This window comes from Microtus ochrogaster, unplaced genomic scaffold, assembly GCF_000317375.1.
Source record: "Microtus ochrogaster isolate Prairie Vole_2 unplaced genomic scaffold, MicOch1.0 UNK5, whole genome shotgun sequence".
Classification (NCBI taxonomy): domain Eukaryota; kingdom Metazoa; phylum Chordata; class Mammalia; order Rodentia; family Cricetidae; genus Microtus; species Microtus ochrogaster.
In genome coordinates this window covers 865,793-885,666 of record NW_004949103.1, presented here as the reverse complement: position 1 = coordinate 885,666, position 19,874 = coordinate 865,793, and the positions used below count along the sequence as shown (strand labels likewise).

General features: G+C 48.6%; 1 protein-coding gene across 3 annotated transcripts in view; it reads right to left on the bottom strand.

Annotated features, from left to right (window-relative positions):
• Window positions 1–19,874, bottom strand: part of Rgs12 (regulator of G protein signaling 12) — a 99,092-nt gene that overhangs the window by 50,352 nt on the left and 28,866 nt on the right. For all 3 annotated transcript variants that reach the window (XM_013353329.2, XM_013353330.2, XM_026788668.1), the window contains exon 3: window positions 13,643–13,759. In XM_013353329.2, coding sequence (XP_013208783.1) covers window positions 13,643–13,759 — 117 coding nt within the window. The remainder of the gene's footprint in view (window positions 1–13,642; window positions 13,760–19,874) is intronic.

Sequence of the window (19,874 nt, the reverse complement as noted above, 5' to 3'; positions counted from 1 at the left end):
TGGCGGGTACAGACGTCCTCCTGTGCACTAATGTCTACACTCACACCTGGCGGGTACAGACGTCCTCCTGTGCACTAATGTCTACACCACACCTGCCACTGATATTCTAGCAACTTTTACTCCAGGAAGTGTGAATTAGATATTAGGAAGAAAGATTAAACAATTCCCAGGAAAAAAAATTGAAACCAGTACCCAGGAATTAATGACAATCTTCCATATAAGCTTAAATCTATTTTTATCTTCCTAACAACATGGGACTATCACAAAAAGAAAAATGCTTTTTGTGCTCTCAAACTTTAAAAAAAAAAAACAAAAAACACTCTATAACACGTTCCACTCCGTACCCTCCTATAATAACCAAACATTAAACTCCAGTACTTGTCAGTATGTTCCCGCAGAGCCAATTTGCTATATTTTGAAATGTGAACTACAAGCTAGCAATTTAACAAGAAGAGAAATGTTAGTGTTTATCCACTTGAAACACAGTATTGCAAGAAAACATTCACTAGCACTTGAAGAGCTGTTAGAATTACTATGGGTAACTAAAAGATAAATGTTGGTGCCTTCAGACAGGCTCCCAAAGGGTTAGGAGGGACCAATGTCCCAAGCAGCCGAACAGACAGCCCTGCACTGGGCTGTGGTGGAGTCCCACACTCACCTGTGTGGGACTCCACTCTGACCTAGCTAAACAGCCAGTCCTGCACTGGGGCTACGGTCATTGTTGTTGGGGTGGCACTCACTCCACAGCTCTCTCAGGACCCAAGGAAAGCAGCTTCAAAGCTTACACTTCAAAGCACCTGGAAATTCCACAACTACTATTCCCAGAGCAGGTAGAGATAAAGCAGTAACCCGGATGTAAGCTTTCTTAAGGACATCCGTTTACACAACACACAGCAGCTGGATCACTTACCTGATGGTCAGTAAAAACGTCCGAATCATCTGACAGCCCCTTTTCCAAATTCATCTTAAGACAAGAAAATGTCCAGAACGCGTCAGGCACCTCGGATCTAAAATCCCATCGGACACAGTGCCGTGCCTGTGCATGTCAGAAAAGTTCAGACATTTCGGTTCCATGTGCTCCCTTCGTCACCCATGGCAACAGGACACTGAGGAAGCTGTGGTCTGCCAGAGACTCAGACGCTATCTTGATCGACTCATACATAAGAGCCATTTATATATAAGTCACCCTGTGAGATCATTTTTAAAGCATTTCCTCTACCGAATCTGAAGAGCAACACTAGCTGATAGGGGTAATTTCTCAGCACAACAGCTGCAGAGAATTTGTGTTTTAGCGGCGTGGTATGGTTTGCAACCTTAATTACAGTTGCTGCTGATTCTATTATAAGCCTGCTCCATATGCACGCGCTTCCTTGGTGGCAGCCAGCAGGATCTAGTACGTTCCTAAAAACCCCTCCACCTCCACGCAGCATCTGTGATACATGATTGGCTACGCTTGCTTCCCAAGGATGAACAACCCAGGAATGTGTGAACCTGATGGATCCTGGCTTGCAAAAGGAAGAAGGGGGTGGTGGAGGTGGGGGGAAAAGATTGCCGCTATAACCTGGGTCCCACTGCAAAATGACCTGCCGCTTCTCTGAGACTGGGTGAACTGCTCAGCCAGGTGTCTCCCCAGGCATCGTGGTCTGGCCAATCAGGCTCTACAGTCCTCCATCATCCTAGACCACTGGGTTAGATGAGGGCACCCCCAGAAATCACAAATGCAGTGCCTCTGTCCCTTAGACTGGGCCAGGCCTTGTGTCTGTGTCAGGCTACCAGATGGGAACGCCTAGGACCAGTATCACCTTTGCTATTCCGAGAGAGCTGTGTGATCACAAGGCCGAATCCACAACACCTTCCCTGCCCTTCCATGTGGAAGCTACAGTGACTGCTGGCCAGGATGAGAACCTGCAGCAGCTCAAGTCTCCTTAGACTTAGGCTTTCTGGGGAGATGTAGTCATGAACACAGGAACAGAGCCAGAGAAAGCAGCAAGGGGCAGGGCTCATGTGCACCACTCTCATTCCCGCCCCGAGCACAGCTAGCGCCCAGACAGGGGATTTACAATGGAAGAAGCAAACAAGGGGCCTGGCTTCCACAGCTAGAGATGGTCCAGACAGCCCAGTCCTCCCTCTGCAGAGCTGCTCCTTGCTGGAAGGGAGCACCACCTATGCTCTGTGGGCAGCCTGGAGGCTGTGGTCAGTCCTGTGAGTCCAGTGGCTACTGGCATAGGGAACTGTCTCCATGCCAAAGAATCTAAGTGACACACAGCAGTCAGAGGGACAATTGTCTGAGGACCTAGCACTAATTGATAGAGTTTTGGAAGGGGTGCAGGACAGTACATCCCAGTCCACCATCCCTCCAGACCCTAGAAACAGCGATGAATGATGAAGGTGCATATGTGCCAGGTGTGGTTAATGCGCACAGAGGAACCTGCTGCGACGCTGAGAGACAACCCAGCCATATATCACTCAATAACTTTAGACAGACAGGTCTAGGTGCTTGCTTTCATTATCTCAAACAGAATGCCTGCATCCTAGGTATGTTCAGTCAGGGATGGGAAAGGAAGAAAACAATAGCATCTTGTCAGTATGGACGCTGTGGCTCAGTCACAAGCAGCCTGGAGTCTTAAGGCCACATCTTCTCTTCTCCTCATACCTGCGGTTTGCCCTTGCCTCTATAGCTGATGAGGTCTTTGCTAAGGCTGAGACTGGCCTCTTCGTCCGAGGACAGGCCTAGAAGACAACCAGGCCGACATCCAGGACTCTGTGCCATCCCGCTGTTTCCTGACCCACACGTGCTCTGAGCTGCCTGCCAGATCAGGGCCCAAGGGTGAAAGATAACAGTGGCAGTAGCCAGGGCCTTACGTGCCTTCCTGCCTTCTGCCCATTCCCAGTGCTGGGGGATAGTTTTCAAGTCTGGGCCCACCAGCCCCAGCGCACCTCTCACAGAGTTGAGCCTATGGCCACTTCAGAAACACGAAGCCAGGACCAGAGAATGAGATGAGAGCAGAAAGCACTGGGCATCAGTGCTGCGTGAGTCACTATCCAGAAAGCACTGGGCATCAGTGCTGCGTGAGTCACTATCCAGAAAGCACTGGGCATCAGCGCTGCATGAGCCACTATCCAGCAGTCAGGCTAAGCCACCCCTCACACCAGCGCTCTGGAGCCCAGAGAAGAGTGAAAGCCACCACATGGCAGATCAGTAAGCCGTGGTGTCAGGGGAAGTACTCAACCTAGAGAACCCAGACTCTTGCTACTCGGTGAGACAAGAGGTACCTACTAAGTGCCCACAGGATCCCAGGAGGGGCCTCACCCCCACCTTCACCCCAGAGCCAGCACTTGGAATAAGGAAACTGGAATACTCAGGGATGTGGATGAGGCGCTGGCCAGAACTACAGGGACAAGAGCAGAATGACAGCAGAGGGCAGAAGACCAAGGCCAAGTGGAAGTGAGAGCTCCTGGGAAGTGGGCCCCAAAAAGTTCTAGGGCAAACAAAGGGCTCCCCAGCGTCCCATTCTTCATCCAAGCATTGCCAACCAGACAGCTGAAGAGGCTAGCCAGGCTGAGTGCTCTCCACCTGCCAGCACTGTCACGGCAGGGCATGGCCTCGTGATCCTCAGTGCCTCTTGCTCTTGCCCACTTTGCCAGAGCAGGCCCACCTCCCTCTGGCCTGATGCTCTCCATGGCCCGCACCTCATCAGCTTCTACTGGCTGCTGTGTTCCCAGAGATAAACAGTGTACAGAAATGGAACAGCCTCATGAACAGCATCTGAATGGGGAAATACTCCGGGCAAAGTGATCCCCTGTTGTGTGTCTGAGTGAGTAAAGAGTCACAGTAATTCCCCACATAAAGGAAGAGAAGATAGGAGTATGAAAGACCAAGCTAATCCAAATTCTTGGAAACAGGGAAGGGTAGATTTAAGAAATAAGAAAAAAGAGTTTATTTTGAGCTATCTGTAGAGTCATCCTAGAGGCGATTACACACTCTGCAGCCGCCAGCATCTCAGTTCAGGGAGGCTGCAGTGGAAGCAACCAAACCTGCCAAATGTCAAGAAGGCACTTTCCCTTGTGTCCTGACCTGGCTCTCACTTGGGGTTTCTGTATGCTCTGCTGGGACTGTGAGTATGACAAGCAAGAAGAGTGGGCTGGGTCTGCAGACAGTATCAAAGCACCCACATAAAGCCTCCTCCCACTACCATGGCTCTCCAACATCTGGAGCACAGGGCTACTTTTATGGAAGCAAAACTTTGACTTGGCCGCCCCCTGCTGCCCAGAATCTGCCAATGCCAGTACCAGCAAAACAGTACTGGCGTCACACAGCAAGAGGCAACTCTATACCAACTCCAGCTTAGGTAAAAGAGGTCAAACCAGCTCATCCCAGCACAGTGCTCTGCAGGGCCACCAACAGATCCCTTGGGTGTTGGAAGGTCAAGGAGTAGAGACTAGAACACTGGCTTTAGCCAGGACAGAGATGAGGGCACAAGGACAGGCAGGCCTGACCCACGCATAGGGTAAGGTGGGAACCAAAGGAAGATCAATGTGGAGGCAAGACTGATGGTAACACCTATAGTCCTATAGCTCCAAAGGCAGAGGCAAAGGAGGTGCTACAAGTGTAGGGCCAGTCAGGCTACACAGTGAAACCTTGTCTCAGAAAACAAAACAAGGGCCAGCAAGACGACTCACTGGATAAAGGTACATGCCACTGAGCCTGATGAGATCAGTCCCTGGGACCCACACAACTCATGCTACTGCACAAGCGTGCGGGGACACACACACACACACACACACACACACACACACAGACACCACAATACAAATTCATTCACTCACTCATTCATTCAATTATTTAACAGGCTATAGAACAATCCAGAGCCACAGGAGGCAGACAGGGTTTTATCTTGTGGTAGCCCTGTAGGAAGCTCAGAGAAGAACACAACAGGCTTCTCTGTGAAGGGCCCATGGGATACTCAGCTTTGCAAGCCATCCCAACTCTGCCTGAACCACTCAATGGCCATATGATACAAAAACAGCTGAGATACAGGCCTGGGTGATGTGGCAGTGGCCATTAACTGGGCTCCAGGCCCAGAGCACCAGCTCCAGCTCCCAGAACCTCACAATTTACCTTCTATTCACCCGGCCCTCAGGTTCTATTGCTGCACCTCCTCCTGTCACATGGAAACATGACAGCTTCCTCCAGACTGCATTCTGAGAGCCCCAGCCCAGGCCAGTGCCACCCGGACTCCCTGTTGCGGTCCAGACTCCGGTCCTTCCCTCTTGCGCTGCTCTCCAGGCTTGTTTCCAGCCCTATCCAGCTGCCACTTGTTGCCCAACGGCCTTCTAAACACAGCCCCACTAACCTTGCAGAGAGTGACTGCAATCTGCTCTCACAGCTAGAGCCTAACCGAGGCACAGGCAGGAGCCTAAACCATCCATACCAAGCCCAAGGGTAGTTGCTCTCCCTCAGCTCCCTGCTACAAACTTATCCAAAGCTTTGTCACACCAAGAATAAGATCCAAGCTTGCATCTCAGCCCTTCCTGCCCTTCAGACACATTGCCTATGACCTGAGTTCCTTGTGGCTGGTTCCCTCTCAGTATGGAAGGCTCAGTATAAGATCCCTCCTCAAAATAGCCATGCCCCACCCTTCACCCAGAGAGCCTGGCTTATTGTCTCGTTTTTATCACCCTGCCACATGTGGACAGCAGTTCCCTGGGCTCAAGATCTCTTCTGGACACATCACTACCTATTGTAAGTGAATGTCCTCAGAGTCAAGCAAGCAAGAGTCAAGCAATATCAAGGAGAGTTCAGCTGGGCCCTCCCCTGCAAAAGGGCTGTCTCAACTGGACTTACCGACTGTTAACATACTCTCATGGATGGGTGGGAAGGGTCTCAAGCCCCCCACCTGAGTGTCCTGTCTCTCCCTACCACCTTGTGTGTGGAACTCTGCTTAAATGCACATGGCCTGGAGAGGGGCTAGAGTACAAAAACTGAGGAAGCCAGGATGAGGGGAGGGAGCTCCATCTATGAACAGTGGGGAAGCCTCCATCCTTGCTGAGTAAAGACTTTCCAGATGTAGCCTGTTGGGGGAACCACCTCCCTGTAACTAACCCTTCAGCTATGCTCTGTAAGGGAGACTTTCTTAGCCAGGGTTGCTAGGGCTAGGATAGGAAATCCTACTGTCCAGCACCTACAGTCTCCTGAAAGAACAGCCGACTAAGGCGCAATCAGGGTTTGCCTGCCAGGGCAATGTCCTGGCTGCTGTCCTCACACACTCATGGTCTTGGACACAATACTCCTGGCCTTTTGCCGCAGGTTCTAACTTTTTAAGGAAGAAATGCTTATGCTCCTATCCTGTAGGAACTTTGCCATCTCCACATGGAATAAGGACACCCATGCCTCCTGGGTATCTACTAGAGGACCCAGTACCAAAAGCTCATGGGGTGCACTCAGGACAAGTAGACAGTCAGGAGACCTCCAGGCATGGTGACTGCTTTGGGCACTAATGTCACCCCCCATGTGATCAGAGCAGGCCTCGGAGGATGTCAAGGCTTTTCCCATACTCTCACAGTGGCCCCACACAGCTACAAGACTAAATTCGCTGTGAGCAATGGAATATCATTTTAACTATGTAAAGATGTGTTGTATTTGTTTTGTTATAGTTATGATGTATTTGTTTAATTATAAAAAGGTGTTGTTGTTTTGCCTTGCTTGGTTAAGGCATCTGATTGGTCTAACAAAAAGCTGAATGGCCAATAGCTAGGCAATAGAGGGACAGACAGAGCTGGTAGGCAGAGAGAATAAGTAGGAGAGAGAGAAGGGAATAAGAGAGGGAGATGCCAAGGACCCTGTCTGGCAGGCAGGCAGCCAGACAGAGTGGGGCTTATAGAATGAAAGATAAAACCCCCTGAGGCAAAACATAATGAAGAGAAATAGGTTAAATTACATTATAAGAGCTAGTGGGACAAGCATAAGCTAAGGCCGAGCATTCATAACTAATATTAAGTCTCCATGTCTTTATTTGGGAACTGGTTGGTGACCCAAAAGAAAGCCTGCTACATCTTACTTCCCCAGTGAAAAGAACTATGGTTTTCAATGGAAGGTGATTCCTGTCCACCTCTTCAGTACCAGAGATGATCACATTTCAACTCATGGGTGATGCAGTCAAGGAGAGTTGAAGATACCCAGACACATACAGTTTTATGGGGTGCAAGCTTCTCCTGGGGTACAGCCTCTATCCCAGCTGCTCCCTGGCTATGCCTTCCCTGAGCTTCAGGCTCTACTGGAGCCTCGGCGCAGCTTTCCTCCCAGGACTGCACTTCCTGCACCTCCCAGGACTGCACTTCCTGCACCTCCCAGGACTGGTCCTACAACTTCCTATTACCTGGGCCAGCACAAAGCAGTCAACCCCTTCAGTCACTGGTCAATCTTCAGGACCAAACCTGCTCCCCACAGGAGGGTCACAGTGTACAGGCCTCAGCCAGTGCAGCTTTCCTTCCTGGCTGCATGCCAGGCTAAACACCACCAGTGGTGCAGTTGCTTTAACCTAGACTTCCCCAGAGCTCTTCCCTTTCTGTGCAGTTTGCTGGGTCTTTCTCACTGTGCTTACTAGACTCTGCAGGGTTTTGGAAAAGCAGAAAATTCATACAATGATAAATTATTAGACATGGCTGCTGTCCCCAGCACCCTTGGGAAGAGCATTGCATAATCATCTGTATCCTCATCTCTTGGCTCCATAAATGGCAAAAGTCAGTCAGGGCATCCAGTAAGGGGACCTGATATTTTCCAGGTAGCCCACCCTCAGCCTCGTCTTTCCACTTTTCACTGCTCAAACTGCCACTCAACCTCAGGAGTTGACCTGCAAGCCAAGCGTGGCAAGACTGGAGCTGAGCAAACAAACAAACAAAACAACCAACAAACAATCCAAAGGACCACCAGGCTGTGGATACGGTTTAGCTAGTCAAGTGCTTGCCTTGAAAAGCATAGAAGCTTGAATTCCACCCCCAGATTAACATATATATTAAGGCCAGTTATGGTGACATGTTATGGCCCTGTACTAGGAGTCAAAGAAAGCAGATCCCTGCAGCCTGAAGCTGGTGGTTAGTAAGATCCTATCACAAAAAGAGGAATGGCACCTGAGGATGTCCTCCAGACTCCTCATACAAGTGCACACAGAAACACCCACACACACACACACAAAGAAACACAGAGGCTTTTTTTTTATTGTTGTTTTGTTTTTCGAGACAGGATTTCTCTGTGGCTTTGGAGCCTGTCCTGAAGCCAGTCCTGTAGACCAGGCTGGTCTCGAACTCACAGACATCCGCCTGCCTCTGTCTCCCGAGTGCTGGGATTAAAGGCGTGCGCCACCACCGCCCAGCCGGAAGCAGGTCTTAAATTGGATTTTTTTTGTGTGTGTGCGTGCGTGAGTGCTGAGAGAGTACCCAGGGCATCAGTGTTGAATGTGCTAAGCAAGCACTTTATCACATGGTAAATATGCACAACTGCATGTTAACAAACTTGAAAAAGAATACACTGCATTGAATCTACAGGTCATCATCTAGCTGTGCTCATAATTGACTGTTGTACAGGATCCATGTGTCCAGCAACCTTGCTAAATCCTACTCATTGTGCTGAATAGCTGAGACATCACTTGAGATTTTCTTTGATAATTTTTAATCACTTGATAATAGTAACATTTTTGTTTCCTTTTTGCAAGCATTTCACATTTCTATTATTTTTATCTCCTGTGTGCATCAACTACACTGCCAGTACAACTGTAAATGGAAAGGCAGTCACTTGTGTCTTGTCCCTGTCTCAAGGAAAGCTTATACAGTGTATACCAGGCCACTCTGAGGACTGTGGGACCCAGGTGCTCCTCTCCACTTTTACATTGGTAACTTCTGTTTCACTATACATGGGTAGTGAATTTTACCAAATGCCTTTCTGGCCTGTTGAGAAATATGTATTTTTTTTTTTTACTTTACTCTGTTAATGTAGTAACTTATGCACACATACACGGTGGGGGGTTATAATTTTTAAATACCAACCAATGTGTCCCTAAAATAAAAATTACTACACTCAGGTTGCTAATACCTTAGCTAATATCTTGTTTAGGATTTTTACATCTAGTATTAGCCAATCTCCCAAACTTTCTTCTGGGAGTTTTTGGTTCCAAGGTTATAGTGGCCTCATCAAAAACAGCTGAAAGTAAGTACTCTTATCTACTGTTGGATTAACTGCTTTAACCTTGATTACTGCACAGCTCCTGCTTCCTGTGATCCTGTTCTAAGACTTTTGTTCAACCTGAGATGACATCCCACTGCCCTTGTCTGCACACTGCTGGGCTGGGGAGGCAGCCCATCTCCACCGGCCTGTCACACCAGCCTGAGGACCTGAGCTCAGATCACCAGCACCTCCATGAAGGCTAGAGCATAGCTACACATCTTCAACCCCAGGGTTTGGGGGACAGAGACAAGCAGATCCTGAGGTTCACTGGCCAACCAGCCTAGCAGGATCAATGAGCTACAGATTCAGTTAAAGAACTTGCCTCAAATATAAAATGGAGGCAGATCAAGAAATACACCTGATGCCAACCTCTGACCTCCACCTGCATGCATATGCATACACTCACGTGAACATGTACATACATCTCTTTCACACCCACACCTACTCACACCCCTCCACACCCACACACCAGAAAAAGAAAAAGGAACTAAAAGAACATTAAGTTAGTAGTCACTTCAAAACACTCTCTAACGTCCAAGGGGATTTCTTCTCTGAGCTGGATGAGTCAGCAGGGCGCAGCTCACCGAGCGGATAGGTGCTGGTGTTTCTAGTCTGCCTGCACAGAGGCAAGAACAGGCCGTGCGCCATTTGTCACTCTTCTTCTCAGAAGTTTATGGTCTAGCCCATGCTCAGCTTTGCAAGCTTCCAAGAGGGTGTGGCAAGAAAGCACTAAATAGCAAATCCCACCAATAGAGGAAGGAGACTAATGTGTTTGAGGGACTGAGCACAAGCAAAGCAAACAGTGGAACAGGTAGGATATAAGTCCAGCATCATCCCATCCCTGCAGCTGGAGGACAGGTAGGTGGAGCCCTCTAGAGACTCAGGTGGGAGACAGAATTCTCGATTCCAGTACAAGTCCCTCACAGAGAGCAGATCAAGGTGTTCCTGGCGTCATCTGGCTGGAAGCTCTCAGGAGACAGTTAAGAAGGTTTTTATGACACCAAAGCAAGTGTCATCAGTAGGAAGTCCTCAGGTTTTGCTCTAGTGTTCAACTAATCACCCGGGAGACAGACCTCTGGACTTACCTGTGGAGGAGTATTTTGATTGTGTTCAATGACGTAAGGAACCACGTCTTTTTTTTTTTTTCTTTTTCTTCTGAGGCTGGGTTTCTCTGTGCAGTCCTAGCTGTCCTGGAACTCACTCTGTAGACCAGACTGGCCTCCAACTCAGAGATCAGTCTACCTCTGCATCTGCTAGGATTAAAGGCATGTTCTACCGCTTCCCAGCTGGGGAACCCCATCTTGGCCATGGGCGAGGCCATTCCCTGCAGAGGATCCTGGACTATACAAACTGAGACAGCCAGTTGAGCACTAGCACGCACACACTGGTCACTCCCTGCTTCATGACTGCAGATTCCATGTGACCAGCTGCATCAAGGACAAAGACCACCTTGATGTTTCTGCTATGATGACCCATAACCTTGAATTGTGACCCAAAACAAATCCTTTCTCCATTACATTCCTTTGCCAGGATATTGGTCACAGCAACTTGAAAAGAAACTCAAATAGTCGCAATACTGTGAAATACCATGCTGGGAACATGTGCAGCTGTTCCACCCAACAACAATGCTCCCACCCTGCCACGGGACAGTCAGAGAGAACCTGAGCCCCTGGATCATCACAACACCGCAGGGCTCATGATACCACCAAGCAGCAGCAAGTCCACGGGTCTTGGTCCAGCACTGGAACCCAGAGAGTAAGAGACAGATCTGCACTCAGGGCTGCCAACCAGCAGAGTGATCAGAAGTTGGACGTCCCGTTCTAGGGAGAGACAAGTCTTTACCACAGACCTTTCACCAACCACAGAGAAGTCAGCCCAGAAGCTTGTCTGGGCTCTAGATGCTGACTGCCTCTCCCTTGGGAACATGGCTCAGATCCTTCTTCACATACTGTGTTCCTACTGCTGCTTCCTGCTGCCAAAAAGCAGCTCCTGGTGCTGCTGAGCCAGATGGTCACAAAGTTTCTACATGGGACAATGGTCAGTTTCTTGGCACCAAACCATCCATGAGTGTGGAACTGGTTCTTTCCTGGGACAAGTCCAGCACAATCAGGATACGCCCAGGCAGGGAGGAGCAGGCTGCAGGCTCCACATCACTCACATTCAGCGTATCCACACCTATGGCCACACAGGTAAGTGTGCTCTAACCAGTGAATGTGGAAGACATAGAGAAGCAAACAGGTCACCTCAGGATAAAGTGGATCAAAAACAGATGCCCAGAAAGATCAGACTGTGACAGGGTCGCCTGGCCACATTTGTGTGTGAGGAGCGTAAGTCCAGGTAAGACTATGTAAAGGCTTATGAGGAGGACAGGGGATATGGCGGGAAGACCTCAGCTAAAAGGATGGATGGAGAGGGAGGGAGGCCTCAGAATGGCAGGAGAGAACAAGAGCATGGACACCTTGTCCCACATGACTGCATCCATCACAGACCATCCCTAGACCTGAGTCCTTAGAAGGACAGGGCTGACATCCAGCAGTAGCCAGAGAGTGCTGGGATTGAGAGGCACAAGACAAAGAGGTAGCACCATACATCATCCAGTGAGGCCGTCTCCGCTCCAGCTGCCTGCAGACCACAGAGAGCCTCTTGCCATGTGTCCTCCAGCGAGCAGAGCTGCTCAGTAGCTAGTCATCAGGACAGCATCCCAGCACTCTGCTGTACTCCACAGCAGCCCTGGTCGGCAGGGTCAGCTGCACCCCAGGGTAGTGGAGCCCACGGATGCAGAGACTAGGACGTTCCTAGCACGTCCACAGCAGCCATGCAGAGCACAGACAGACAGGCCCCAGTCTCCAAGTGGTCAGGGCTATTTGTAGCTTCTGCACTTTGAAATCTTTAGGAGAAATTCAGAAAGTTTAAATAAGAGGCTACCAATATGATGAAAAGCACAGCTTCACTATCATGTGACCCAAGAAGCATTTAATAACTGGTCTACAATTGGGCTTCCTTTCTGTAAAGAGGCCAGGTCAGCAAGACACGCTGACACAGGCCTGCAATCCTATCCCTTAGGAAGCCACACAGAATTGTGAGTTCAAGGCCAGTGGCCATACTGACAACCTTCTTGTTGTGATACTGTGAAGACAGCAGGGATAGGTTTGGAACACCAGCCCATGCTCACTTCTCACTGCTGACAACAGCAAGACTCCACTACTGGCCAGCAGGTAGAACCAGCCCATTCCTAAACATGAAGAGAAGCAAAGCAGTAGCCCAAACTTCTACAACAGTTTCTCAGACATCCACCATGAAGCTATATACATGCTCAAGGTTCAGATCAGTGAGGCCTTCTTCTCACACAAGTGGAGACATAAGCAACCCTGGCAGGAACCCTTGCCTGGAAGCAGGTGAGCCATAATCTACTTTCTCATGGGTCCCCAGGACCAGCCAGTCCTTGCCACACAGCCTCCAATCTAACACCAGGAACTGACTTTTCTCTTCTAGGCCATGGAACAGCCCTGCAGCTGATCTTCACGTCACTAGGGACGTACACGGACACTCAGCTCTTCCACTTACACAGCCGTCCTAGCACCACCACACGTGTGCAGGGGATGTGTAGGGAACACTCACAGCTTCCTTAGAGCAGACACTTCATCTTCCCCCACATTTCCATCAGACAGAGGAGTCTAACCGCCACAGGGTTATAGATCATGCCACAGAAAGCCATAAAATAAATCCTGAGAGCAAATGGCCTGTGTTTGGAAAATGGCAGAACAAAGCATGGCAGACAACTGTGCCCGTCAGAATTCATAAACCAGGAAACCCAGCAGCATGATCTGTGGGTGCAAATGGCTCAGAGAGGGGACAGGAAGAGCACAGAGGCCCTTGGGAGCTGTCACTGCTCTGTATGTGCTGTGTCGGCTAGTATGGCATGGCATGGCACACGTGCCCCACACAGCAGAGACCCCGCCTGTCAGTGCTGCTGTGCTGTCATTAACAGCAGCACACCCACAGTGCCCACTGGCCATGACAAGTCCTCAGCCCTCACGTAGTGATGACTGGTGCGCCACCATCAGGGTCTGTACTTTCCTTCCCTCTAGTTCCTGGAAGCCTAAAACTTCCCAGAAGAATAAAACCGATTCTTAAAATGGCCTTTGATCTGGCTGATCGGGTCTATAGGAAGGAACAGAAATGGGCCTTACCTTAACTGTCCCACAGGATTAAACACACTCCTGTCTGACCAGGGCTTCCCAGTGTGGGGGTCCAGGTGACTCAGGCACTTTGAGGGATAGGGACAGTCTAGCATGTGCTCTAGAAGCTCCCGCTGAGGGGGAAGAATCCAGTAGGCTCCCAGAGGGAAGAGCCAGAGTGCTGGAGGGGAACAGAGGGGAAAGAGTGGCCAAGGCCCACAGTGGTCAGCAAGTTCAATCCACCTACCTCAAGATCATCAAGGGAGCGCGTGATGCTGAACCTCCTAGACCTTCCAAAGGATCTTCGAGCTGAGGTGCGCTGTGAAGTCTGAGCCAGGGTAACTCCCCGCCCCAGTTTTGAGCCCTAAACACAAAGGAAACGAAGTGTTAGGTAAGCGTTGTTAGAAGAGATGATCAGTTCTGTCCTCTGTGCTCCACTCAAGGAAAAGCCAAGCCCAGCAGCACCGTGGGAGGTTCAGTTGAAGTCACTGTTTGGTACAGTTTAATTAAAATATTGACCACAACATATATAAAATTGTAAGAGTCCTCCCAGGATCTCGAGCTATCTGCTGCTACTTACCAACTGTGTACCCTGGATGATAAGGCCCGCCCTGCTTTCCCAAACCACACACAGACAGCGGTCTCGGGGCGGACTGATACTGATGGCTACACAGCAAAGTCAGTGTGAAGGCTGTCTTCTTCACACCTGGGCTCGTGTCATTTGATGGTCACTTTAAGCAGCTAAGAACACCCTAACCAGTGTCTGAAGATCATTCCAACAAGAGGCTTGTGTTTCTTCCTTCAGAAAATGACAGTGTTTGCTGTTATTTCTTCCCAATTCAACATCCCCTCCTGGAAGGTGGAGGGGGTCTGAAAAAGACTTAGGAAGCTAACAAAATGTACATGATTGTGAAGTCAGAGGACTCAAGTCTGGATCCTATCACCCACAAAAGGTGGATCATAAACACATGTAAGTCTGGTTCCAGGGGATATGACACCCTCTTCTGGCCTCCACTGGCACACACACGCATACACACACACAGCTTAGAAAATGGGAGGGGCAGAGAGCAAGGGAGTGCAAGCAAGCAGACAGGTCATCTGGCTCGGACAGTTCAGTAAGTTAAAAGGACTCACAAAGTCTCAGACACCCCAGGTTGTGGGAGCAGTGAGCTGTTAAGTGAGGAGCTCCCGGGATGCAGCTTTCGTGGGTCCTCACTCATGCTGGAATGGGCTTTTCAGTGATGCAGCTGCCTAAAGATGTCCCAGTCCTGTAGTAACCCCTCACAATGGTCCATAAGCCCCCGCAATACACTCACTATCCATGGGGCTGGCTCTACAGCACTCAGACTCCCCAGAGAGGGCACCCGGAGGGCAGTCTTCAGACATCAGCATTCAGGCCATAACTCAGTAGTGCTGAGCACCCCAGTGTTGGCAGTCATCACCTCCATCCACAGCCAGCACCTTCTCACCTTCCCACATAACTCTCCCCATGTCTGCCTTTTCTGCCTGATAGCGGCCACTTTGGGCCTTGTATAAGTAGAATCACTACATCCTCATCTTTTAGTGACTAGCTTGTCTCATTGGCCATAATATCCTCAAGGCTCATCCATACTGCAGCACGTGTCAGGATTTCTTTCCTTTTCAAGGCTGAATTCCACTGCATAAAGTAGCCAAATTTTCTCTTTCCAGTCATCTATTCAAGGGCACTTAGGCTGCCTCCATATCTTAGCTGCTGAAATAATCCAGCTATAAATATAAACTCTGGTGTACAAACATCTATTCTAGTCTCTGCTTACAATTCTTTTGGCTATACCAGAAGTGGAATTGTTCAGTCATAAGGTGATTCTATTTAAGGGAATTTTAAGGACTTGCCACACTGTCCATAGTGGCTATTCTACTGTGGATTCGCACCAGCAATGCACACAGTTCAAATTTCACAAGTCCTATCCAGGACCTGGCACTGTCCAGTTTTGGCAGTGGTCACCGCACTGGGCCGAGTGTGCTGCACTGCACTGGAGCCATTGTCACCTGCCTGGTGACAATGGGGTTGAGCATTTCTCACATGCTTTCAGCATCTGAATATCTTCTTTGGGAAGGAGTCATCCCGAGTCCTTTGTCCATCTTAAATCAGATTTTTTTTGTTTATTTTTTTTCCTTTCTGATGTTGAATCCCATTTGTGCTAGACCCAGGTTCTGTCGGGTCTGTCTGAGCATTGTCTCCATCTCAGAACCACTTTCCCGTGTTCTTGATTGATTCCTTCAATAATTCCAAGTTTTGCATTTTGGGATAATGTAATTTCTATACCTCCTCCCCTTGCTGCCTGTATGGTTAAAATTTAAAATTCTTAACCCAGAAGCCTCAACCTTAGACTGCAGGCTCCAGTAAGGCAGGGACTTAGTCTGTCCTGGTAGTGCTTACCTCTGCCCTTCCACAGTACCTGGAAAAATCAAGTGTCCACACAGTCTTACTAAACAGATGCTGAGCAAGAGTTTGGCTCTAAACAGAGACCAGATCCATCATCAGAAGGTTCTTCCAGATGCCACACAGGATTCTGACAAGATTTGGAACTGACAGGTTTGCTCCTCCTGGCATATCAATCAGGGTCCCATGAGGTGTCTTAGTAGAGAAAACTCATAATGTCAAGCAGCTGATTTGGTGCTGGGGGACAGGACAGGCAAGGAGGCCCTAGGGTGTCCTGGAGGCAGAGGAGGGCTGTTCACACTGAGCAGCTCAAGGAGGGACCACAGAGCTGGGACTCTGAGAGACGGAGGGGAAGAAATGGTCCCTAGGGATGAAGAGTGTTATTATTGTGACATCCCTGTCCTCTGGTTCATTTAACATCCCCAGAGACAAAGCTTGCCAGCACATGGCTGAGGAATAAGAAGATGGTGCAGACCCCACTCCTCAGGGCACAGAAAGTCTCAGGGCTGGGGGTACAGCTAGAACTGGTGTGTTACAGCAAAGTTAAACATGAAGAATCCAAAAGCCAAGATCAAAACAGCTTCAGAGTGTCACACACAAACTGGACAATGACAGCTGTGCTGTGTTGTGTCCGTGTGTCTGTGTAGGTACACACAAGCATATGTATGCACATGCATGCAGAGGTCAGAGGGCAAATTCAGGTGTCACGTCTCAGGCTTGCTGGCTAGTTATATGTCAACTTGACACAAGCTGGAGTACTCTGGAAGAGGAATCTCCGCTGAGAAAATGCCCCTCAGACTGACCGTAGGAAAGCCTGCTGTGCATCTTCCTGACTGACTGTGGCTAGGCCCAGATCACGGAGGGAAGTTCCACCCTTAGACTGCTGGCCCTGGATGCTATGAGGCAGAAGTTAAGCGAGCCATGAGAAAGAAGCCAATAAGCAGCACCCCTCCATGGCCTCTGCTTCAGTTCCTACCTGCAGGTTCCTGCCTGACTTCCTTCCCTGATGGAGTATGACTGAAGTGTTATAATCTGGAATAAACTACTTTCTCCTCAAGTTGCTTTAGACCATGGTGTCTTATCACAGCAATAGGAAACCATAACTAAGACAAACAGGGCCCGTCACTGGCCTGGAACCTCACCAAGTTGGCTAGGCTGACTGGCCAAGAACCCTAGTGATCGCTCTATGTCCATCCCATATTGTCATTGCTCGACCTGAATTCTAGGGCTCTGAAACAGTCTGCCAAATGAGGCCCCCTTCAGCCTTACAGTGCACTTCATGCGTACACTGCTTGAGAAACTACTCCTGGCCACCGTGAGTCACGTCTGAGAAGTGGGGAAGTCCAGGTCTTCTACTCAAGAAAGGAATGGACAACCACACAGGAAAGCACATGTGAGCACGAGGGCAAACTGCATCAGTTAGCAAGTATCTGTCAGGCAAGGCCAAGAACTCTAAAGGGAAAATAAAGTATGAACTGCCACACCCAGAAGGGAGGGAAGGAACCAAGGAAACAAACTACACAGCCTTGAAAACAAAACAAGGCAAAAAGAGAAAGGGAGACTTGGTGCCTTCCAGGGGCCCAGGACTCACCTCTCCTCCCATTACATGGATGGACCACATCTGTAGGTTCCTTCTGATTCACTCATATGCTAACGGAAGAATCTCAAAGTGAACTGGGAAAGAAATCCAACTATTGACCTCCAATACAGAAGTGGAAATGTTTAAGTAAGAGTGCTGATTGGAGCTGGGCAGTGGTGGCGCACGCCTTTAATCCCAGCACTCTGGTGGCGCACGCCTTTAATCCCAGCACTCGGGAGGCAGAGGCAGGCAGATCTCTGTGAGTTCGAGGCCAGCCTGGACTATAAGAGTAGTTCCAGGACAGGCTCCAAAGCCACAGAGAAACCCTGTCTCGAAAAACCAAAAAAAAAATAAATAAATAAATAAATAAATAAATAAATAAATAAAGAAAGAAAGAAAGAAAGAAAGAAAGGAAGAAAGAAAAGAGTGCTGATCACACAGGCCCGTGCCACTGGTATAACCTGGTTGTTTGCTGATGTCTAATAAAAGAACCCAGAGCTGGGGATGTACCTGAGCTGTGGAGCCCTTGCAGAGCATACACAAGGCCTTGGGTTTAATTCTTAGCTCTGAAATGGGGGGTGGAGATTAATATGTGAAAAAGGGAGGAAAAAGAGAAGGAGAAAAACACTATTAACTTGATACAATATCATTTATTTTATAAGAAAAATATTGCTACCAAAACTAAAAACAATGAGAAAAGGGAAAAATTACAGAAGAGTCTCACAACACAGATTCAAAAATCCTACAAAACTATTAGCAAACCAAATCCACTAGCATATGAAAAGCTCATTGTGCTGAGCTGGGTTATCTTGGGAATGCAGATGTGGTCTAACATTTGAAAATCTAATGAAGAGGGGGAAACCCACACAGTTTGATGGATGCAGAACACTCAAAAAGAAAAGCTCAACTAGAACACCCATTGGAGGATTCATATTAACAAAGGAAGAAAAGGATCTTCCCAAATGCAGAGAGCTGAAGAAAAGGCCAGGAACCAACTGTATTTTCATATGTCCCCAGAGGTGGCATTTATAATTTATGATGGTCCCATTAATAATAGCAACAAAATTATATAAAACAGCTAGGAATGACTCTAACGAAACAATATGCCTTATTAAAGACACTCAGGAAGGTAATTGCCAAAACAGCTGGGAGAAAAAAAACAAGGCAGCAGGATGGCTCAAAGGGTAAAAGTACCTGCTATCAAGCCGGACAGCCTCAGCTTGGTCCCTAGAACCCACAGGGTGGGTGAAGAGAACCAGCTCCCTGGCCAATTGTCTTCAGACCTCCATACACATGCTGTGGTTTACATGCGCACGTCACCACACACATATACACACATAGTGTCTTAAATCCCTGCCCCTGGTCAACTGGATGCACAAACACATCTCTCTAAGCCATATTCTTCCACCTCCTGTCCCCAAAGTCTCATGCTTCTTTCAGAATATAAAGCACATCACAACTTTAAAAGTCACCACAGTCAGACTGGAGGAGATGGATCAGTGGTTAAGAGAACTGGCTGCTCTTCCAGAGGACTTAGGTTCAGTTCCCAGCACTCACATGGCAGCTCACAACAGTCTGTAACTCCAGTTCCAGGGGATCTGACACCCTCCCACAGACATTCTTACAGGCAAAACGCCAGTGCACATAAAATAAGATAAATCATTTTTAAAAAAAGGTCTCCATAGTCTTTAAAAATTCCAACACTTTAAATCCCATCTAACTGTGAGTGCCTCTAAAATAAAAACAAGCTATATACTTTGAACACATACTAGCAAGAATGAATATGTTTTATTCTCAAAGGGAAGAACCAGGGAATAAAACAGTCACACCAAAATAAAACTAAAATCTGTCAGGTGAAATACCAAACCCTACACTTTCCTGTCTAGCATCTGGAACTTAGAGCATAAACATCTAGCTCTAAAAGGCTGGGGTATCCCTGACCCCCTGAGTTCTGCCAGCTGCAGCACCTCCAGCTTCTCTCTAAAGCTCAAGCTGGCTCCCTCTGACACCTGCGGCTCTCGCTGGCAGATGTCCTATGCTCTTGGCAGCTCCGACATTCTAGGGTCTCCACTGAACTTGACGTTTCGCCTTCACAGCTCCACACAACGGCTGTTCACAGGGACTACAACCAGCCACAGGGTACCTGGCCTCAGCTGCTCTTCATGATCCTTGCATCTTTGTCTTTAAAACCAAGTATACAAAGCTTACAATGCTGCTAAGTTCTGCTGCCAGCTCAAGGTGTAACCAGGCTCCTGGGACCACACTGCATGCAGACCTTGAGGACAAACTCTCCTGGGAAGGTGTTCTTTTTCTTACAAAAAAAAATTATTTATTATGTATACAATATTCTGTCTGTATGTATGCCTGCAGGTCAGAAGAGGGTACCAGGTCTCATTACAGATGGTTGTGAGCCACCATGTGGTTGCTGGGAATTGAACTCAGGACCTTTGGAAGAGCAGGCAATGCTCTTAACCACTG